General features: G+C 46.7%; 1 protein-coding gene across 1 annotated transcript in view; it reads left to right on the plus strand.

Moving 5' to 3' along the window:
* myo6a (myosin VIa) overlaps positions 1–24,053 on the plus strand; it is a 188,705-nt gene that overhangs the window by 101,790 nt on the left and 62,862 nt on the right. The window contains exons 16-23 of the mRNA XM_083642594.1: positions 4,434–4,561; positions 5,850–5,945; positions 6,748–6,918; positions 11,226–11,264; positions 12,030–12,123; positions 19,113–19,243; positions 19,941–20,018; positions 23,792–23,921. Of these exons, the coding sequence (XP_083498720.1) occupies positions 4,434–4,561; positions 5,850–5,945; positions 6,748–6,918; positions 11,226–11,264; positions 12,030–12,123; positions 19,113–19,243; positions 19,941–20,018; positions 23,792–23,921 (867 nt within the window). The remainder of the gene's footprint in view (positions 1–4,433; positions 4,562–5,849; positions 5,946–6,747; positions 6,919–11,225; positions 11,265–12,029; positions 12,124–19,112; positions 19,244–19,940; positions 20,019–23,791; positions 23,922–24,053) is intronic.

Below are 24,053 nucleotides of genomic sequence, written 5' to 3' on the forward strand. Positions count from 1 at the left end.
TCCGGACCACAGGTGGAGGCGGTGCAGTCCGGACCACAGGTGGAGGCGGTGCAGGCCGGACCACAGGTGGAGGCGGTGCAGGCCGGACCACAGGTGGAGGCAGTGCAGGCCGGAGGTGGAGGCGGTGCAGGCCGGACCACAGGTGGAGGCGGAGCAGGCCGGACCACAGGTGGAGGGGGAGCAGGCCGGACCACAGGTGGAGGCGGTGCAGTCCGGACCACAGGTGGAGGCGGTGCAGGCCGGACCACAGGTGGAGGCGGTGCAGTCCGGACCACAGGTGGAGGCGGTGCAGGCCGGACCACAGGTGGGGGCGGTGCAGGCCGGACCGCAGGTGGAGGCGGTGCAGGCCGGACCACAGGTGGAGGCGGTGCAGGCCGGACCACAGGTGGAGGCGGTGCAGGCCGGACCACAGGTGGAGGCGGTGCAGGCCGGACCACAGGTGGAGGCGGTGCAGGCCGGACCACAGGTGGAGGCGGTGCAGGCCGGACCACAGGTGGAGGCGGTGCAGGCCGGACCTGTGTAAAAAATATGGACATATTTTTCGAATGCCAATCCAAACCGTTCAAGATGCAGACACAAAACCTGACAGGTGTGTTAGTAGTTGACGTCAAAATGAAGGCCAAGTTAGAAAATGGACGCGATCTGAGCAAGGGGGCCGGCCCCGCCCCCACATTGACGCTCCTGGCCCACATTAAGTTTGAAGTTGCCGGCGTCACAGCTGAGCCGTTTTCCCACATGCGTACCGGAAAATTACCTGTAAGTCAATATCGGACATTTCCCTTCACACCTCTCCTCTGGCATGTGGGAATCTATCAGCGAAATTGCCTGTATGTGGGGGGGGTGGCGGCACTGCAGAGCGTGTGGGGAGTGACGTGTCGGCAAAACTCCGAATGGTGAAATAAGTTTGCTTGTTTATCCGTTCACCTGCATCGCGTTGAAGCACTTTTTACTTAGACTTTAGACTGGCTTCATTTGATGTGTCCGGGCTTGCCTTGGCTGTCGGCAACGTTGCTTAGTCCCTGTCGGGCTGTGACTGAAGGAGGAGGACGGACTGTGGCCAGAGAGCGAGCAGAGAGGAGAGGGGAAAATCAGCACACACACACATGAAGCTGACATAGGCTACTGCTCTTATTATCACAAGATCATTTCGCCAGTTTGCTTTAATGTGCGCTAATGATTAGATTATGCCCGCTGGAACATTAAGCAACGTGTGTACACCTCGCCCATGAGAGTGTCGCGCAGAATATGAAGATAGACTAAACCGGGGACAGATCATGACAGTGTTACCTCTGCGCTGCTGCGTGAGACTAGAGCCGTCTGGAAGCGAGAGAGACCAGGAGGGAATTTATTTTGGGAAGATGCTCTGAACAATTTTGACGACGTGGAATGGAAGCGTCATTTTCGCATGTCCCGGTATTACGTGCTGAGTCTGGTCCGACCCGCACGCAAGATCACCCGGTGGCGAAAACCACTGGAAGCGCGTTTGCGACTGGCAATAGTCCTTTGGTGGTACGCAACACCAGGGGAATATCGAACAATCAGCTGTGTATTTGGTGTTGGACTGTCTACTGTGTGCAACCTGGTCCACGAAGTCACAGCCCACTGATAGCGGAAAATGACTGGACCCCTTTCTCACCTGTCTGTCTATCGCGGCATACCGTTCTTCTGACTAGCTCAAAACTGGTGAAATGGCCGCGACGATGGGGTCGCGCTTATACCGGCACGGCGCCTTTCCCACATGCAGCCATTTGACCACGTTCCGGTCATTTTGCGGTACAAAGCGCATGTGGGAAAAGGGCTCTGGTGTCATCCCTCCTGTTTATAGATGAGTCTTTTTCAACCCAGAGCCCTACAGTGGAAAACCAAAAGAAGGCGAGCCGAGCCGATACTGGCGGTCGAAGTACAGCTTTTGTGTGCAGGTTGTCCTCTGCCAGAGAGCAGGAGGTCTTCTGGGCTTTGCAGGAGAGAAGCTGGCTGTGGCTGCTTCCATTCTGCTCAGCATTCTGCAGCAGTGGGCTTGTGGTGGAGGAGATTAGATGTGTGAACACGTCAGATCGTCCTGAGTCATCTCCCACGGCGTCCTGCTCTGCTTGCTCACAGCGGCTCTCGGCACCAAGCTCCTCCTAGCATTACAATCTGTCCTCTCCTGCTGTGGCACTTGTCTCACAGGAGGGTCGCAGCTCACTGTGGGTGTGTTTCCATCCACCTGTTTTTATGTGCATTTTGAAGCACTGTATTGCATTAGAGAAGGTTGACGGAAACGTCATAAATAAAGTCAGTTTTTAATCTCGCTTGAGGTGGTTTTTACCCTTTTCCCAAAAAGTCTTAATGCCCAAAATGGGAGATGGATGGAAATACATTTTCCAAATAAGTGATGAGCTGAACCCTGTGTTGTGTGCGGCTGTTAGCTTTTCAGGCTCTGCTGCGAGGTGTTCTACTGACGGAACCGGCGCCCGGCAGCCTACAGCACTGGAAATGTGCCTGAAATGTGCCTGATTAGAATGTTAAGATTGTCGAAAGTTTGCTTTAAATTTGCGCATGGAAACAAAACGTATGTCGCTAAGCCTTCACCTCGTTACCGCTGTCTGCTTGTGCTGCTGCTGATCTCGTTACCGCTGTCTGCTTGTGCTGCTGCTGATCTCGTTACAGCTGTCTGCTTGTGCTGCTGCTGATTTCGTTACCGCTGTCTGCTTGTGCTGCTGCTGATCTCGTTACAGCTGTCTGCTTGTGCTGCTGCTGATCTCGTTACCGCTGTCTGCTTGTGCTGCTGCTGATCTCATTACAGCTGTCTGCTTGTGCTGCTGCTGATCTCGTTACCGCCGTCTGCTTGTGCTGCTGCTGATCTCGTTACCGCTATCTGCTTGTGCTGCTGATGATCTCATAACAGCTGTCTGCTTGTGCTGCTGCTGATCTCATAACAGCTGTCTGCTTGTGCTGCTGCTGATCTCATAACAGCTGTCTGCTTGTGCGGCTGCTGATCTCGTTACCACCGTCTGCTTGTGCTGCTGCTAATCTCATAACAGCTGTCTGCTTGTGCTGCTGCTGATCTCGTTACAGCTGTCTGCTTGTGCTGCTGCTGATCTCGTTACCGCTGTCTGCTTGTGCTGCTGCTGATCTCGTTACAGCTGTCTGCTTGTGCTGCTGCTGACCTCGTTACCGCCGTCTGCTTCTGCTGCTGCTGATCTCGTTACCGCTGTCTGCTTGTGCTGCTGATCTCGTTACTGCTGTCTGCTTGTGTGAAGATTTGTAAAATAGTAACATAACTTAACTGTCAAGTCACTCTATTATAATCATAATATTCTGTAACAATCCACAAAACTTATATATTATAGTATATTAACTTCATAGTGTCAGAGGTACTCTAGTATTAAGTTAACATAATACATAAGTTCTATAAGTATAGTATATTATATTAACTTAATACGACCTTTGATAACCTATGATAATTAATCACAATAAAGAACTCCCTTTTGGGTATTATGGGGTGTTGCTTCATCGTAATGCAACTACAACTGTTGATCAAATAAAGAATATCTATGCTGATGATACGCTTAAAATGTGATTACAGTGTTATGAAGCGTAACAATGCAGTTCAGGTCAAGCGTTAGCATTTCTCTGCAGGATGAACTTCTCTTCTCACTGTTACTGCCGACAACACACTCCCCAGCCTTTTCACACCATTAGCTTCAGGTTTCTAGCTTTCTTTTACTGCTGTTTACTGCTGAGTCAGATCCAGGAGTAAAACATTCCCATATATCTGATTAGACTGTAATTCAGGGGGCTGATGGGTATTTCCCAGCGGGCCCAAACTTGAGCACATTCATTAATAATAACTGCAAAGTGCTAATAATAAAGTGCTCCTCTTCCTCCTCCTCCTTTTTTTCCCCTCTATATGTGTGTACTTGTGTACTCTGTGTGTACTTGAGAGCAAAGCTAACCGGAGCCCAATTCCTTGCATGTGTTTTGATTTGATCAAATCAAATCATGGGAAGGCCGCATTTACCCACTATGCTTCTGCTAGCTGGAACAAATTGCCTGAAGACCTCAGATCTGCCCCAACCTTACTTACTTTTAAAAATAGACTAAAGACTTTTATGTTTACCGTCGCTTTTAACTGCTGACAGCTATTCTGCAAACCCAATGAGTCCTCTATAAGTTTTTAGCTCTTTTTGCAACTGCTGCGCCTGTTGATTAATGCACTTTTTATACTCTTTTTTTAAGTTTTGTTGTGATGCTTTTAAATGTCCATTTTATTCTCTTTTATTCTTTTATTTTCCTGTCAACCATTTTATGTGAAGCACTTTGAATTGCCTCCGTGTATGAAATGTGCTATACAAATAAACTTGACTTGACGTGACTTGACTTGACTTTGCATACTTGGCCAATAAAGCTGATTCTGATTCTGATTCTGATAACTCCTCCCTCCACTGCAGACCTGGTGGAGGCCAAGCTGGTGGGCATCCTGGACATCCTGGACGAAGAGAACCGTCTACCTCAACCCAGCGACCAGCACTTTGCCGAGGCCGTTCACAGCAAACACAAGGACCACTTCCGCCTCACCGTGAGTGTCTCGCACTGGGAGACAGACGGGGGGGGGGGGGGGGTTGGGGGCGTGAGTGTCTCGCACCGGGAGACAGACGGGGGGGGATTTACAACCAGACGGGCACATTTGTTTTCATGTGAAGGGAGAGTAATTGCATTGAGGAGAGAGAGAGAGTGTGTGTGTGAGAGAGAGAGAGAGAGAGAGAGAGAGTTGGAGGGTAACACAGAAACAGAGCTGTGAATGATGTTCACAAGGTCGGGAGACGTCAGGAGCTAACAGCTTGTGGACGTTGGGAGAGGTCAGGAGCTAACAGCTTGTGGACGTTGGGAGAGGTCAGGAGCTAACAGCTTGTGGACGTTGGGAGAGGTCAGGAGCTAACAGCTTGTGGACGTTGGGAGAGGTCAGGAGCTAACTGCTTGTGGACGTTGGGAGAGGTCAGGAGCTAACAGCTTGTGGACGTTGGGAGAGGTCAGGAGCTAACTGCTTGTGGACGTTGGGAGAGGTCAGGAGCTAACAGCTTGTGGACGTTGGGAGAGGTCAGGAGCTAACAGCTTGTGGACGTTGGTGGGAGTTCTGTCAGTAACTTCCACAGGCTCACCGCATTCATCTACAGCGAGAGAGAGAGAGAGCTCAGTAAACCCTTAACCTGAATTATTTTTAAATGTGTTCCTTTGCGCTCAATTATTTTTTAATATGCACTCAGTAGCAATAAGTAGATATAATATTTGAGCTTTAGGCCAGCTAGAGGACTAGCTGACCAAGCTATCGGCTGTCTTGTTTTTGTATTGCTTTTTATTCTGCCTTCTGTGATTTTCCTTTGTGCTCATTGCTTTTTAGTATTTCTTGTCATTTTATTATTGTAATTTTACTATTGCATTTGACTATTGCTTGTAATGTATTGTGTAATGTGTTTGGACCCCAGGAAGACTAGTGGTCGCCTTGGCGGCAGCTAATAAACAAATAAAAAATTGAAAGATGGTGGAAGAGATAAAGTGGCTTGAGAGACTAGCGTGTAATAACCTCCTTCAGGGTTTATTTTGCCATAATAAGCAGCTGGCTGTACATGATCCCTTACATATCCTGCTCAAAGCTGACATCAGCTTTTCATTCCACTCACTCATTTAACACCTGGGAATAAGCACGGGATTAGAAAACGAAATATGCAGGAACTCTGCTGAACCAGGTGTTTTAATGTGTGTATGTGTGTGTGTGCACGTACGTGTTTGTGCGTGTGTGCGTGTGCGTGCGTGTGCGTACGTGTGTGTGCGTACGTGTGTGTGCGTACGTGTGTGTACTTGTCCCTCAGGTGCCCAGGAAGTCTAAGCTGACGGTCCACAGGAACGTGAGGGACGATGAGGGCTTCATCATCAGACACTTTGCTGGAGCCGTGTGCTACGAGACGGTGCGTTCACAAAACACACTCCAGCTCCACCTCCGCCTCCGCCCCGCTCCAGGCTTTCACCATGTCCCTCACCGCTAACTCACATGCTCTGTTCTCTTCTGCACAACCGAGAGAGAACAGAACGTGAGCTTTAGACACAACACATCATGCTGCTTTATGATTTGTAACAAACAGGTCTAATTTATAATAATAAAGAGAGACCCCCCCCCCAAAAAATGTGTGGTACTGTTCCGTAGGTTTTGGTCTGCATCATCTCACATAGTCATCTAACGTGTTGCTGTGAAGAATAACCTTCATCCATAACCAAAATCTTCAAATCAAACGAAATGGCTGGAAAAGATACAGAATTTTGAAACTGTTTGGGAACCCTGCGAGTGCCAAGGCGAGGTTGAAACCCAGGAGGTTTGGGTTTTATTATGAAAAACAGTAACACTCAACCACAGCACACCACAGGCCCACACCACATCACCGCAGGCCCACACCACAGGCCCACACCACCTCACCACAGGCCCACACCACATCACCACAGGCCCACACCACATCACCACAGGCCCACACCACCTCACCACATCACCACAGGCCCACACCACATCAGCACAGGCCCACACCACATCACCACAGGCCCACACCACATCACCACAGGCCCACACCACCTCACCACAGGCCCACACCACATCACCACAGGCCCACACCACATCACCACAGACCCACACCACATCACCACAGGCCCACACCACATCACCACATCACCAGAGCCTTTGAAAAAGCTGGTGGAAACTCACTGCCTCACTCCCTCCCCCAGATCAAGTTTGTGGAGAAGAACAACGACGCGCTGCACATGTCTCTGGAGTGCCTGGTGAGCGAGTCCAAGGACCGCTTCGTACGGGAGCTGTTTGAGAACTCTAACAACAGCAAGGATGTCAAACAGAAGGCCGGCAAGCTCAGCTTCATCAGCGTCGGCAATAAATTCAAGGTGATCCGTCTATATGTCTGTCTGTCTGTCTGTCTGCCTGTCTGTCTGTCTGTCTGCCTGCCTGCCTGCCTGTCTGTCTGTCTGTCTGCTTGCCTGACTCCCTGTATGTCTGTCTTTGTCGGCAGGATATATAGGGAACGGATTCACACGAAACATAATGTTAGTATCCGAAATTGGGGCTATCAAGCTGACAGAGAAGCTGTCAGCTTCAGCTTCGGCTTCAGTACGTCTTTAAGGGGATTTCATGGTGTAGAATACCATTACCAGTATACAGTAGATGCATTTGATTGTATCTCATGGGTCTGGAAAGAATCATCGTATCTAAAAGTACAGTAGCTGCACTTTGCAGTAAGTTTCCTCTGTCAAAATGTCACAGACTTCCCTAGTAAGAAATTTGGGGAAAATGTCTTTGGTTCCCGATCCACCCAGCCCGGCGTCTCTCACCTTGATGTATGATGTGCTAATGTATGATTCACCAGCCACCAGCACAGCAGTTTACCCAACTCAATCATACAAATATTATATACACAACCCCGGGGAGCCATGTTCATGTTAGCTATCACAGCCGGTGCTAGCCCGCGGCGCGGCGTACAGTCAGAGGGGGGATATTTGACAGGATTGATCGGAACATCGCCGTCTTTGATGTACATATAGTTTGGTCTTCCATGCGTACGGGGACATGATTTATATGTGCGCAGCGTGCCGGAGCCGAGCTGAAAGCTGTCTGTCAGTGCAGCTCAGACCCTGTAGCCTCATATCAGACTGAATTGCCGACTCGTTACGCTCCATTTCCTTCTGCAGTCTGACATCGCCTCAACCCTAAATGATTTCCGTGAGGAAAATCCTAGAGGGGGATTTTATTTCCCTTAACCAATCACACGTAACCGCCTGAATATCATCCAGTCGACAGAACGCGGAACACAAAAAACATTATGTAGGAATAAATGCCCTACATAAATGATATAGAAACTTTTCTTACTTGCTTACTAAGAGACGGTGTCTGTCTGTGCACGTGAGACATGTTGCATTGGTCTGCGTGGCGCCCTCAGGGCGGCTGGGCCGGGCTTCGGCGCTGACTGGATGGGAGCAGATTGAGTTCATATCAGCCGTGAGCTCCTGAGGTCACATGACCTCTCTACTGGATGAGCCTCCTCATCCAGTAGTCTCTCCTCGCTCGCCCCGCACGTCCTCCCTCCATCCACCATATGATTAAGGTTCCAGAGGTCTGCAGAGACATGCAGACAGACACACAGACATTGAGCTGTGAGCAGAGACATGCAGACAGACACACAGACATTGAGCTGTGGGCAGAGACATGCAGACAGACACACAGACATTGAGCTGTGAGCAGAGACATGCAGACACACACACAGACATTGAGCTGTGAGCAGAGACATGCAGACAGACACACAGACATTGAGCTGTGGGCAGAGACATGCAGACAGACACACAGACATTGAGCTGTGGGCAGAGACATGCAGACAGACACACAGACATTGAGCTGTGAGCAGAGACATGCAGACAGACACACAGACATTGAGCTGTGGGCAGAGACATGCAGACAGACACACAGACATTGAGCTGTGGGCAGAGACATGCAGACAGACACACAGACATTGAGCTGTGGGCAGAGACATGCAGACAGACACACAGACATTGAGCTGTGGGCAGAGACATGCAGACACACAGACATTGAGCTGTGGGCAGAGGGGGGCAGCGGTGACTAAAATAAGTTGTGATGAATCTCAGTCACTTCAGGGGAAGAAAAATGGGAAACAGTCTAGTGGCTAGAGAGCGAGATGTAGTAGCCAATGACATGGTCCTGCATAGGGTTTAGTGCAGCTTATGATGCTGTAAACGAAGCTCTTTAAGATAGTGAGAGCACTTCTGAATTGAATTGCATGCCAGCATATTGGTGCCAGCGTCTGGAGCTGGAATAGGTATCTTGTAATAATGGCTGCTCTGTCTGCACATTTATGAAGTCTTACAAAATGTTATCAGAAGCCCCACCAAACTGCTACTCCCAAGTCAGTTCAAACATGCAAAAAATGAATACCGTTTGACCCAGGCTTGCTTGCAATCAGGACACAGAAGAAGAGATTGTGTAAATGCATATTCTGCAAATTTATAGAGACTTTGCCCTGCAAAACCTCATCAGAAGCCCCTCCCAACTCCAAGTAATTTAAAACGGATACAGATATGTTCTACTGTTGGCCCAGGGCAGCAGTCAGTTATGGTAAAGAAGAAGATTCTTGCTAAGGCACAGTACATTTTGAAATATTTTTCTTTGCGAAAGCTTATTGTAGCTAATTGTTTGTTACTTGATTTTAGGCTGCAGACAGATGGAAACTAGCCTCCTGTCTAATTCTGGCATATTTACAGTATATATTATTTTGTAATATGCACTAGTGACTCACCTGGTAGAGTGCGAACCACTGCCGGCTCAGGTTCAAATCCGGCCCGTAGCCCTTTGCCCCCCCCCTCCCTCTCTCTCTCTCCCTACCTTTCCTGTCTGCTGTCATATTTAATAAAGGCAAAATGCCCCCCAAAAATAAAAAAATATGCACTGCCCATGATAAATAAACGGAATAAATAAAATAAATGTCGAAAAACAGAGAAGAGGAGGGCGTCTTTTCGAAGATAAAACACAATCCAGCAAGGTGCTCTTTGGTACAGGGGCTGATGAAATTGATGCAAAAAAAGATAGCGAACCAAAGGCCCTCTTGTAGTGGGAAATTAAAACACATTTATCTGTACAGGTACTGTATGGCTATAGCAAAGGTTTAAAACGTGCAGCTACGTCGCTATCTTTTTTTGCATCAAATACAGTACAATAAATGTGTTGCTCTCGCTGGAGGCAGAGTGAACCGTCTCACCCAGCAGCACAGCAGCGTTTTCTGCTGCAGACTGTGCCAGGGGTCGAGTCTCACCCAGCACACGTTTTCTGCTGCAGACTGTGCCAGGGGTCAAGTCTCCCCCAGCACAGCAGCGTTTTCTGCTGCAGACTGTGCCAGGGGTCGAGTCTCACCCAGCACACGTTTTCTGCTGCAGACTGTGCCAGGGGTCAAGTCTCCCCCAGCACAGCAGCGTTTTCTGCTGCAGACTGTGCCAGGGGTCGAGTCTCACCCAGCACACGTTTTCTGCTGCAGACTGTGCCAGGGGTCAAGTCTCACCCAGCACAGCAGCGTTTTCTGCTGCAGACTGTGCCAGGGGTCGAGTCTCACCCAGCACAGCAGTGTTTTCTGCTGCAGACTGTGCCAGGGGTCGAGTCTCACCCAGCACAGCAGTGTTTTCTGCTGCAGACTGTGCCAGGGGTCGAGTCTCACCCAGCACAGCAGCGTTTTCTGCTGCAGACTGTGCCAGGGGTCGAGTCTCACCCAGCACAGCAGCGTTTTCTGCTGCAGACTGTGCCAGGGGTCGAGTCTCACCCAGCACACGTTTTCTGCTGCAGACTGTGCCAGGGGTCGAGTCTCACCCAGCACAGCAGCGTTTTCTGCTGCAGACTGTGCCAGGGGTCGAGTCTCACCCAGCACAGCAGTGTTTTCTGCTGCAGACTGTGCCAGGGGTCGAGTCTCACCCAGCACAGCAGCGTTTTCTGCTGCAGACTGTGCCAGGAGTGGAGCGCCAGATTAATTGTTCCCACGCTGTCCAGACTGTAATAAAGTAGCCCGATGAAATATTGGCAGTGCAAGTGGACACCGTCTTATTTACTGGCCGCTGTGCCCGCATGCTGGCAGGAGCTGTCTGGTGCGCCGGCTGCCGGAGGAGATAGTAATCATATTATAGATCAGAAGATTGCAATCTCCACTTCATCATACATGTGTCTGGCTTTCTACCTGATTCATTGCTCCTGCGAGCTGCAGCATGCTGCAGCTTACTGTATATACACCGGCTGTTTACAAGATACAAAAGCATTTTCATAGAACAATGGCAGAAGATTGAGCAAACAGAAAACAATCTCGAATGATAAATGATCAATTATAAAGTCCAAAGTCCTTTGAAGTGATTTATAATGGGGAGGGGGGAGGATAATGACCGTGGCGTAAGGTCCATGTAAATGTCCATGTAAAATGTCCAGTAAAATCCTTGTTCAAAATGAATTGCACGGTTGTCCAACTCAGAGTTACAGGTCGAGAAATTCACTTCAGAGCTCGGAATTTCCGACCTGTAATTCATTTGTAACAAGTCGGAGCTGGTTGTGTTCTGCTTTCGGAGTTGTCTTGAAGGCGATAGAAGACCTCCAGTGTGTATTGGTGGGGTGATGTGGTTGGTTTGTCCTGATAACCTTTTCTTGTGTTTGTGCACAGACTCAGCTGAACATTCTACTGGAGAAGCTGCGCAGCACGGTCAGTACCTCGCTCCCGCTCATCTGAACACACGCCACTGATTGTTTGGCCCTGCTGGACCCACACAGTGAAGATCAGCCTGCCTGTAATATACATGTAGCTCTGTAGCTCTCACGGAGCCACACAGTGAAGATCACCCTGCCTGTAATATATATGTAGCTCTCATGGCTCCCTTGGGGTACCCCATATTTCATGTCCAACTTTTTAGATTTATGATTATTTATATCAACATACTGTTGCCTATTATGTACTGTAGGTAGCTGCTGAACGATTTAAGAGCCAGTCCTCGGATACCATAGTGGTGCAGTTTCCCCAGTAATATATTAAAAGCAATGGTGTCAAAGGCCTTTGAGAGGTCCAGGAAAACACCCACTCCACAGTTCCCCTGATCAATGGCATCATTGATTTTTTCTACGAGGTCTAAAATGGCCATACAAGTTGTATTTTTTTTCCTGAAGCCGTACTGAGAGCTGGTGAGCTTATCTAGGTATTTACTAAGTCTGTTGTATACAACTCTCTCGTATATTGTAATACAGCTCTGTAGCTCTCATGGGAGACAAACAACAATTTAGTCAACCCATCATCTCCTGAGCTGCTGTGCAGACTGCTAGATATGATGGATGTGGTGAACCTAGGGCATGGCCCAAGGTTTTGCTATGAGGGTAATGATTTCTTCCTTTACCTCCATACCTGTTTCTCCCTCCTCTCTCTGCCTGTCATCTCTCTCTCTCTGTCTCTCTGTCTCTCTCTCCTTCCCTCCTCCAGGGCTCCAGTTTCATCCGCTGTATCAAGCCCAACCTGAAGATGATCAGTCACCAGTTTGAAGGAGCTCAGATTCTGTCCCAGCTGCAGTGTTCTGGTCAGTACGGCTGTTTGCTATAGACAAGATTTTTACGTAGACATACAGCCGCCCGGCTGGTTTAGCGTTCTATTCCCTCGCCTGCTAACCAGAGGGTCGCACCCCCGTTGTTACCACTGGCTCGCTCATGCGTCCCTACAGACGCAATTGGCCTTGTCTGCGGGTGGGAACCCAGACAAGGGGATATGTGCGGTGGTCGCTGCACTAGTGCTTCCTCTGGTCGGTCGGTCGGGGGGGAGGGGAACTGGGGGGAATAGCGTGATCCTCCCATGCACTACGATGCTCTACGTTTGTCCTATTAAATCCTGGTGTCGGGATTGATCACTGATGGCAAATCCCGTCCAGCCCGCAGTGACAGACACTATTTGAAACTTCAGAGTGATTATGATTTGGGGGTATTGAAGTTCAAGCGTTTCAGTTCTGGTTACGTTGCCATTTGGAGAAGCCAACATGCAAAATTGCCTAGTGTAGCTTGAAGAAGATTCATGAATACATTGCATTTTAATCGGTTCGTTTTCTTCAAGTTCTCTTCACAAGGCGGCATCATGTTTTAAAAGATACAAGTAAAAGGTACAAAAAGGCACGCAACATCCAGCAGTGAAGAGTTAAAACCAGGTGCAGGACCCAAGTTCATGTAAGACTTAGTAAGTGATCAAAAGTAGAGTCGGCACGCTGGCAGCTGCTCCCAAAGGTTTAATTGGAGACCACAACAAAAATGTTTCGGGGCAAAGCCCTTCCTCAGACATGAATGAAGTGTAGTGACACACCCCTTAAGTACCCTCGCAGGGGTCACCTGACACATCATGTGATACATAGAAGAATTGGAAGACATACAGTACACTTATTGGACCAGTATACAAAATAATCAAACAGCAACCGGCAATATCGAAACTTGAATGTCTCAAAGGACAAGTAATATACCGGCAATTTCAGAACAACTTGAATATCACATAAACAAAGGTTATCAGGTGTAAACCGGCATAATGAAATGTAATATTAAGAAGAAAGTGTGATTTAACTATTAAGAAGAGGTCTCTATTTGAAATTGTGGTAGTAGTAAAAAAAAATAAGAAGATACAAGTGTCTACATTTATCCCAATTGTCGGTTTTCCTATTTGGAAACAGTTGGTTACAATGCTCTTTGGAAACAGTTGGTTACAATGCTCTTTGAAAACAGTTGGTTACAATGCTCTTTGAAAACAGTTGGTTACCATGCTCTTTGAAAACAGTTGGTTACAATGCTCTTTGAACTTGAGTTTAAATCAGTAAATCTGTACTAAAATGTAGACATCTGTAAAGCTGCCAGTGGCGTCAGAGCGGGGAACTCCTTTTAGCAGTAGAAGCTTTTCATTACCATCACAGAGATGCTCTCTATTTATTATTCATTACATTTGATTTCATTGTATTTTATTTATATCCTTCATTGCCTTTCTATTCGCATGCTTTAATTACATTTCCATGGTTTGTTCACCAGCCCACATTGCTGCAGAGACGACACGATTCTGAGACCAATTCATCTGATATTTTCTTAGTCCATCAAACCGATGACGCAGATTTGCCGTCTTGTGTCCTCGCTGTGGGACGTTGATACCGGTTCTATTTACGAGTTTTTACATGTTTCTTCTCTCCCACACCGGAAACGCATCGGAGGCAGATATCCACCCCGACCCGGCCCCCACCCCCACCCATGTTCAATTTGGCGGAAAAAATAATACTTGTGGTTAAGATAAGATGTTTTCATCCACACAAACTGCCCAGATACTTTATCGTTTTTTTTTTTTTTTTTTTTTTTACCTTTATTTATACAGGGGGAGTCTCACTGAGAGCAATGCTCTCTTTTTCAGGAGTGCCCTGTTCACATTCACACGCATTCATACCTGGAAGCTGACCAGTACAACCACAGTCTGATCTGCTGGCCACTGATCATCTCCACTGGAGCGGTTTGGGTATAAGGGCCTTGCTCAAGGGCACCTTAGTGGTGGTAATGAGGGAGGGGCAAGCGCTGCCTTTTCACTTTCCCCACCCAGATTTATCCTGCCGGTCCCGGGGATTGAACCGACGACCTTCCGGTCACAAGCTCGTTTCCCCTAACCATTGGGCCACCACTGCCCTACTAGGTTACTGGATAAGGGGTCTGAATGGTGATAGTTTGGAATAGACAAAGAATGAGTCTGTGTCCAGGCAGGACAGCTGGACATGCTGGTGACAAATGTCGCCGGTGCTCTTAAAAGAATAGAAGGCACTTTAAGGTGTTGGTTGATCAACTGAAAACACTTTATACATTTTACCAGTCCAAAAGTTTGGAATAGAGTTTAGAATAAGAGTAAAGGACATCAAAACTATGACATGACACGAAGGGAATTAAAGTATGCAGTGACCAAAAAAGTGTTCAACAAATCAAAACGATCTTATATTTTTAAATCAAAACTCTCTTATATTTCGGATTCATTGCTTGAAACTGAAAGGCACAGGCTTTGGAAAGGAATTCATACAACTTCACTACTGTATTTATATTTGTCTAAGACACTAATTTCAAGCATTTAAGCCCGGATACTTTAGATCAAAATTGAATGAATCAAAGACCTCGATTAGAACAATGGATTTTTTTTTTACTAAATACTGTAGTCTCCTCAGTTGTAGGGATCAGCTTTTTCTCTCTCTCTCTGTTTGAACTTTCTGTGAGATTTACCACAGTGACTGGAGGCTGGAATCACTTATATATATATATATATATATATATATATATATTACCATTTCAAATGCCTTTCGCATCCCATCTGTAGAGTGTAGCACCTCCTGATCTATCGGCTATGCCGGCATTGAATTTAAAATGATTTAGTAGGCTTTGAAGGCTCTGAATGTTCTATTGCTGACATCCATATTTCGCTGAGTAGACATCAGCCATATACCGTACTAACGGAAAACTAGCCATATTGCTACACGATGTGATGATAAAACCAATCAATGGACTTTAGCATGGACGGCACGGTGGCTCAGTGGTTAACACTGTTGCCTCACAGCAAGAAGGTCCCGGGTTCGAACCCCGGTCCGTCCCAGGTCCTTTCTGTGTGGAGTTTGCATGTTCTCCCCGTGTCCGTGTGGGTTTTCTCCGGGTGCTCTGGTTTCCTCCCACCATCAAGAAAGACATGTATGTTAGCGTTAATACTCCTGTCAGTGCTCCTGACCAAGGTACTGGCAAAAGAACTGGAGTTGGTCCCCGGGCGCTGCACAGTGGCTGCCCACTGCTCCTAGTTCTAGGAAGGTTCCTAGTAGAGGATGGGTCAAATGCAGAGGATGAATTTCCCCAAGGGGATAAATAAAGGATAACTTAACTTAACTTAAGGTTTGAATGTAGTATGTTGAATGTGCCATGCAGAAATGGCACATTGGTACGTGCACAGTTAGGACTGTAAGCTACTGAACAGAATTAGGACATAGCAGTGGCAATTTCCCTTTTACACCTAATATGGCCGACATGGAATTCCGATAATGTTGTCATGAGAACAGGCTAAATTGTTTCACGTGTGAACCGTTTCAACTCGAGTCAGGTTGCTCATAGAGCGCCTTTAGCAAATAGGGTTTCCACAAGAAAATAACAGATTGAAAAAACCATAAAAAGTAATGAAAATAAGAAATAAAGCCAGGATCTGCAGGTGAACTAAGTGAACGACAGGCTGCAAGTAAACAGCGATGAAGAAATGGCTGACCAGGTAGATTGCAGGCCGTGCTGAAGTAATGGGACTTGAGTCTAGATTTATAAACACCGCGGGCAGGTTGACACACCGAGCATGGCTGGGAGTGGATTACTCCATCTCTGGAGTGTTTACGCCGTCAGTGCAGTTCATTTGGGCAGCTGACAATAATGGAAGTCGGGCGGGCACCGAATAACGGCACAGAGACGCCTGAACGTGCCGCTGTCGTTCCTCCTCCTGGAGGAGTTGGGAGTGAGAACCTAATCCAGACAAACTACAGGTAACAAGCCCAAACGCAAGTGTTTGTGGGTATAACGGACGGACGTCATGCATGGAAAGCCTAGCGGAACAAAATGAACTGAGGGCAAGGCAAACTATGTTCAACTATTTCTTCATGTGTTCTGAACTGGGCCATCATCATTTAAGTCCATCATTCTTATCGAGTCTTTTTGTTTTTTGTTTTGGATTTTTCTCCCCATTTTCTGCCCAATTCCTCCTGCTGTCCCGGTCGTTGCCCCACCCTCTCTGACGATCTCGGGAGAGCCGTAGACTAGCACATGCTTCCTCCGATACATGTGCCAGCTGCTTCTTTTCACCTGGCAGCGAGGTGTTTCACTGGCAGTTTTCACCGATAGTCGGTGTCAATGTCTGGGTCGGTGAGCGTCTGTCGCCCTAGTCTTTGTGGTGTGTGCCACACCGTTGGCTCTAGTCAACCTCGCCGGTGGCTTTTTCGGACGTGTTTTTCTCCATGTTGAAAATTTTTCGTTTTTCAATTAAAAAAATATGCAATTTAACATGATTTTGGACCATTATTATTATTACCATACCCCTATCTCTGTACAAACATTTGAAAAGGCCATGAACATATATAAACCTCACAAAGCTTCAAGGCACAACTAAAGTAGTCCAATGCGGACCAACATTGATTTTACATTGATTCAGCTTAGGTTGGGCTCAAAACGGCTTGGGTGCGGCGCCTAAGCCTCAAAATGGTAGGGAAAACCCTTGTATGTACGCAGTATATATAGGCAAGCATTGCTTTGTTTCATGTATCTGGTTTGTACTGGAGTCCTAGGTCTCGCGCAGGCGTGCTAGTTGACGTCGGCTGTAGTGTTTGCGGTATGTTCCAGTGCAACTTTTTCACCCCGACACAGACGACGTGAGGCGACGCAACAGTCGGCCTTCGTTGCCACTAGTCCTTTTGGGTTGGGCCATGATATCCTCTAGAGTCTAGAGGCTCCAAAAATACTCCCAGACTGCCCAACTCCATGGACTCTGGGACCACAACCCAACTGACAAATGTAAATTCAATAAATTTTTCACAAAGAAGTTTGTGTCTCATTCGCTAATTTCACTTCTTCTAATGTGTGTCTTTATGGGGATTTTCAAAATAATGAGTTGTATGCAGCTCGGGGGCCGAAAACGAGAGTTTCATCTGAGTAGAGTAGAAGAGCATTCTCTCTCATCATGAGCCTGAGGCTGAGAACACTCAGTGAATCAGAATCACTTTTATTGCCACAGTATGCAAGTTACATACGAGGAATTTGTCTTAGTGTCTGTATGCAGCGTAGCGGTCACATCAATATACAGAGATAAGAAGTAGGACGATAACTAAAGACAATCACAAAGTTGCAAGTGCAATCAAATCAGTAAATATATACAATATGTACATGAGTGGTGAAGTGTTCTGTGGATGATAAATATGAATTTACGTTGAATTTACATGAGATTTACAGACTGAGTTAAATAGACGTTAAATAGGCAGGGAATTTACATGAATTTACAGTCCCAGTTAAACGGGCATTAAATTAGATATGAGTTACAGTTTTATGGGGGGGGGGGGGGGGGGGGTTCAGTTGAGTTTTGGAGGAGGTAGTGAGTTTGTGTGTGTGTGTGGGGGGGTGTTGTTGGTGAGGTCCTTGGCGGAAGGGGTTTCCGGGCCTTGTTGGTGAGGCTGATGGCGGTTGGGTCGGTTTGGTCTTGTGGCGGGTGGTTCTGGTCTTGGCAGACCTCAGTCTCTTGCCGTGGGGGAGAGTCTTAATAACTTTCTATTCCAATGCTCCTCTACAGGAACCTTGCTCAGTAGTTTCTGTCAGGTGTCCCAAAAGATCTCAGAGCTTCCATTTCCTTGTCCTGAGACTGTAATGGTGTAGGCCGGGGAACCCGACCAAGCTGCCAGGTCTTGTTTGATTTGCTCTGGCAGATTTGGTGTGGCGATGTCAGAGTAGTAATGGTGTGTATTATTCCGTGAAATTGAATGTGCTCTATGTTGTATGTACGACACTGTTGTTGATCCATTGTGTTTCTGCTCGCTGCTACAAAGCACTTTCTGTTTTTGAATTTATCACATAAATAAACTGCCCGTCCAAAGAAGGTTAGGCTGAGTGATGAAGAAATAGATCTGCATTGCTGCTGCCCACTGCTCCTACTAGTCCTAGGAAGGTTCCTGGTAGAGGATGGGTCAAATAATGAAGAGGATGAATTTCCCCACAGAGATGATAAAGGATAAATTGAAGTATCAGAAAATTGCAATTTTCTGATAAATGATTTCTTTTTTTTTATGCATTGCATAAGTCAAGAAGTCGTATGAAAATAACGAAATCAGCAACTATTTTGTTTTGCAAAAAATGCTCAGCCGGTGCCCAATGAAAACATGTCCCATAGAACTCTATTTTATATTTAAAAAAGTAGTTAAAAAACACATCAAACAGCCATGCTGCTGCTCTGGGTGACATATTTCATCATCGCAACACGATTCCCCCCCCCTCCCCCTCAAACAACTTAATAAGCCGTCTGTAGACACATTTGTGATGCCAGGAAAGTAGTTCTGTACCACCGAAAATAGTCCCCGGCTTAATGAAGATTTTTTTCCCATTTGAATTTGATTTGCTAATAACTACAAGAGCCTTTTGTGGTAAGAGTTAGCGTTTTCTTTCTTTGTTTGTTTTTTGTTGGGGGGTTTTTACTATGTTTTTGTGAGCTGTATTTCAAGGTTTTTAACTTACAATTGGAACTGATGACTTCCGGGTTGAAGGCTAAAAAGGGAACATGTGGGAAGTCGTGGGAAGTAATTGGTGTAGAGCAAACATTGCAGCGAGCCATTGTTGATTTTGTTATTTTCATAGGATTTGTGACGAAAAAATCTATTTTTTATATGAACACCAGCCGTATCCTTTAACACAAAGCATTGCTGCAGTCATTTTGTCCTTACTTCTTGATTGAAAAATAACACACACAAAAAAACTAGGGGTGATGAAGTCCTTATTCTCCAAAGTTCCTTATTCTCCCCTCCTGTAGGTATGGTGTCTGTGCTGGACCTCATGCAGGGCGGCTTCCCCTCCAGGGCTCCTTTCCACGAGCTCTACAACATGTACCAGAAGTACATGCCCCCCAAACTCTGCCGCCTGGACCCACGCCTCTTCTGCAAGGTCAGACCCGCATCCCGGCCGCGCTCTGAACACTAGAAGGATTCCATAACTACTAGAAAATGGCCGTAAGCGGTCATTTTGACTCCTGGCTTCCAAACTCTTATCATCTCTCATGATGAATACCCAATTGAGAGATTCATGTATTCATTGTGTTAAGATATCTTTTAAAAAGACAAAACACCGAAATGTGCATTTGAACAAATCTGAAGCCAGAATTCCATAACTACTAGAACACAGTTATAAGGAGTCATTTTGACCAGACCGCTAGATTCCAAACTCTATAATCTCTCATGATAAATACCCAATTGAGAGATTAATTGTTGTGTGTTAAGATATCTTTTAAAAAGACAAAATGACACCAAAATACAAAAAAAGATAGGCCAAAAATAGGCCTAGATCAAATTCTAGCTAAAAATGATCACATTTCCGTTGTCTTTTGTGTAATTCATATAAAAACTATTTTAAATAATAAATACAGGTCATTTTTAGGAAAAGGCAGGTACCAACAGCATTGTATTTTCAACATGAATTCAACAAAGTTATTGCACATATTTCAAAAAGGTCAAAATGACCGCCGTGGCCGTGGTTGTAGTGTTGACAGCCTTTGAATATACACCGCGGCTACATGTTTATGGATGTTCTGTGTGTTTATGGATGTTCTACATGTTTATGGATGTTCTGTGTGTTTGTGCTGCAGGCTTTATTCAAAGCGCTGGGACTGAATGTGAATGACTACAAGTTCGGCCTGACCAGGGTGTTCTTCCGGCCGGGGAAGGTGAGGCTTTGTTGTGTTTTCTCTCACTCGCTCGCTCGCCAATAACATTAGCCAGCTCCTGAATCCAATGTCCCTGTCTGTGGAGGAACAGATATAACCTACATTTATATTACATACTGTAGGTAGCTGTTCCCCCACAGAGAGAGACAGTGGATTCAGGAGGAGAGCACATAAGTCATGTCTGGCTGCTTGGTGGAGGTGAGACAAGGTTTTGGACCGGAGCCAACAGATGGACTTTTCATTTTTCCCAGAGATGAATAATGGTTTCCGGGGAGGACTTTGTTAAAATGCATGTCTATATTGCAGAGGACACCAGTGTGTGTAAAGTAGAGGTGGGGGAAGGAAATATATTAAAAAAAAGAAATTGCCAATTTTACCCGAATCGATAGAGTGAAAGGGTGGGGGGGAAAATCTTCTCCATATTACACATGTTTAGATGTTGAAGAAGTCAATATAACAAAAACAGTTTTAGGATCACTAAATGATCATATTTTGAGAGCAAACCAGACTTGTTTGTCTGTTTTCAAGTGTGTTTTGGGGGATGATTATCTTCTTTGGTTTGATTGGCTATTGTTTCACAGTTTCGGACAATCAACTGATTTTGTTGTTGTTGATGGGGGATGATTGGCCGACAGCTATTGTAATGGGTGGAACATTACCTGCCTGCCAGTGACCTGGCAGGCAGACCTGCTGCTTCAAAAAATCCCAGAAAGACTGACTGACGTGATGTGCATTGCTTTGGGAAATATGACTCATATAAAGTCTCTAGAAGTGTATGATTGAACGTTTTCCCATGGTCTAGTGTTAAAAAGGCAAACGAAAATCGCAATAATTTTTCGAATTGCCATACTTGTCGAATCGCAACGCATAACTATCACAATACTTGGGCGCCAATTCGATTATCGAATTGGCGCCCAAGTATTGTGATAGTCTCGAATCAGGAGAGAAGCATTATGGGCCTACTGTAAACTTAAGCATTGGATATACTCTCCATGTCCAGAGGCAGGGTCTACTATGGTTTGCGTGAGGTAAATGTCGTCATCAGAGGATGTACGCGAAGGCTCTGTGCAGAGTCAGACAGCAGCATACGGTAGCTACATTTTTTGTGACTGTGTGACGCAGAATTTGAAGAGAGGCGTTTATGCACCGCGGTGAAGTTAGCTTTGCATCGGAGTGAATGTCTGCTGAATTTCCAACCTGAAACTAACTTGACAGCGGTCGTTTTCGGCTTCTCTCGCTCCCTCCCTCTCTCTCCACGCGTCCTTCAAGTCCTAGCGTACACCAGAAAGTAGTATAAACAGAACAGAAGTACTATGTGTCCATGGTGTCCGCAGCACCATGGGGTCAGCATCCTCTCAGGAGTTCAGTTCAGTTAGTTATGTTTATAGCCCCTTATCACAAATAGTATGTCTCAAAGGACTTTACATAGTATCATCACAGTTATACTAACAACATCATATATCTACACACAGCATAGGTTACATACGTACAGTACTAGACGTTTTTTACTAGATTACGTTACAGTGCGATACTACACAAACACATCGTATTTCTGGACTGTGGGAGGAACCCGGAGCACCCCGGAGGAATCCCACGCAAACACGGGGAGAACATGCAAACTCCACACGGAAAGGAGATTCGAACCCACAACCTTCTTGCTGTGAGGCGACGTTGCTGAGCCACCGTGCCGCCGGAGTATATCCAAGGCTTACTCTGACACCGCAGGTGGGCCGTGAGGAATAAATGAATACTTTGGCCCGAATTGTGATGCTTTCATCACGAGCCTCAGACATCTGGTGTGTGCTGCAGAGGGAAAGGTGCCCTTCTCTGAGATCCACCTGCATCACATCATACTTGTAAATAAACAAAAGGGCTTGTTTTAATCTGGGAAAGGTGCCCTTTAACCCATTGATACCTGATGCAGCATTTGCGTGTACCGTATATCCCTCATTTGTGTGCGTATCCCTTTAAGACCGCGAACCGCGTTAACGCGGTTCGCGGTCTTAAAGGGATACACACACAAATGCTGCATCAGGTATCAATGGGTTAAGATCAACCTGCGCATCACATGAAATAAAAGAAATGGACGTATTTTGTCACCATAGCAACTAACTCTTGAAATTCCATAGTCGCCAATGGCATCGCAGCAATAGGCAGGACATTTAGAAATGCTGGTACATGGGCGCTCGGGTAGTGCAGCGGTAGAATCCCTGCCTAGTAACACAAGGGTCGTAGGTTCGAGCCCCTGTGTTACCTCCGACTTGGTCGGGCGTCCATACAGGCACAATTGGCTGTCTGCGGGTGGTTAGCCGGATTAAGGGTGTGTGTCCGGTCGCTGCACTAGCGCGATCCTCTCATGCGTTAGGTCCTGCCTGTGAAACCCCTCGCCGTCAGGCGAAAAGAAGCGGCTGGCGACTGCACATGTATCGGAGGAAGCATGTGCTAGTCTACGGCTCTCCCCAGATCGGCAGAGGGGGTGGAGCAATGACCGGGAATTGGCCAAGTACAACTGGGGAGTAAATCAATACAAAAATAAAAGCTGGTACATGATTGGCTGCTGATGAGTGACGTTGCCCAAACAATCAGCAGGCTCCAGGTCAGCGGGTCTCTCTGCTGCTCCTGGCTGCTGTGTGAACTCACAGGTGTGATCATAGACGGATTATGACTTCACGGGCCCCTGGGCCGGGCCCCCTCACGGGCCCCCCCTCACAGCGCACTGATTGCAAAGGGTGGACAAGCTTTTTCATGTGGTGACTTTGTGAAACAGTGTCTGAATGTGGCTGCGGATATACTGTGTTCACTCCTGAGATTGCATCCCTGCAAATTGTCATGGCAAATTGTTTACAAAAGATGGACATTAAAGCTGATTTTCAAAGTACCTTGAGGATTTTTCAAGTTGTGAATTAAGTCAAATTTCTCTCTTGATTACAAAGGTGGAAAATACAACTGTTTTTAACTGGGTGTTTACTGATTAAATGTTTAAGCTCCCCACAAATGCAGATGTTTTTTTAAATATATATAACCAATTGCAAATTATTACAATTACCAAACAGATAAAAAGTAGATTATTATATTGAAATGTTATTTTAGATTTAGAATGTTAATTTTCTATAAAACACAATGCATTTTAATGTAATTCCACAACGTTTATTTTTGGCCCTCGGCCCTCCACCCAGATTGAGTTTTGGCCCTTCATGGGAAAGAATTTGGGCACCCCTGAGCTAGAGTCTCTTCGCAGGCCGCCTGCGAAGTGAGCTCAGGGGCCCATAAGCTAGAGTCTCAGCTGCGAAGTGAGCTCAGGGGGCCCATAAGCTAGAGTCTCAGCTGCGAAGTGAGCTCAGGGGCCCATAAACTAGAGTCTCAGCTGCGAAGTGAGCTCAGGGGCCCATAAGCTAGAGTCTCAGCTGCGAAGTGAGCTCAGGGGCCCATAAGCTAGAGTCTCAGCTGCGAAGTGAGCTCAGGGGGCCCATAAGCTAGAGTCTCAGCTGCGAAGTGAGCTCAGGGGCCCATAAGCTAGAGTCTCAGCTGCGAAGTGAGCTCAGGGGCCCATAAGCTAGAGTCTCAGCTGCGAAGTGAGCTCAGGGGCCCATAAGCTAGAGTCTCAGCTGCGAAGTGAGCTCAGGGGCCCCATCAGTTAGAGTCTCTTCGCAGGCCGCCTGTGCGGCCTGCAAAGAGACTCTAGCTCATGGGCCCCCTGAGCTCTCGGGCCCCTGGGCCTGTGCCCGGTATGCCCGTTCAGTAATACAGCCCTGGGTGTGATAATGTATCTCCAGTTTGCAGAGTTTGACCAGATCATGAAGTCGGACCCGGACCACCTGGCAGAGCTGGTGAAGAAGGTCAATCAGTGGCTCATCTGCAGCCGCTGGAAGAGGCTCCAGTGGTGCTCTCTGTCCGTCATCAAGTGTAAGCAGCAACATCTGGTCCCATCCACTCTCCCATTACACAGTATATTCTCCATGTTATCACGGTGACCATGGTGTCACCGTGGTCACAAAACCCTGGACAAATGATGTACTTTGAAAATAGTTTTATCTC

This window comes from Poromitra crassiceps (assembly GCF_964638095.1).
Source record: "Poromitra crassiceps genome assembly, chromosome: 9".
Lineage (NCBI taxonomy): Eukaryota > Metazoa > Chordata > Actinopteri > Beryciformes > Melamphaidae > Poromitra > Poromitra crassiceps.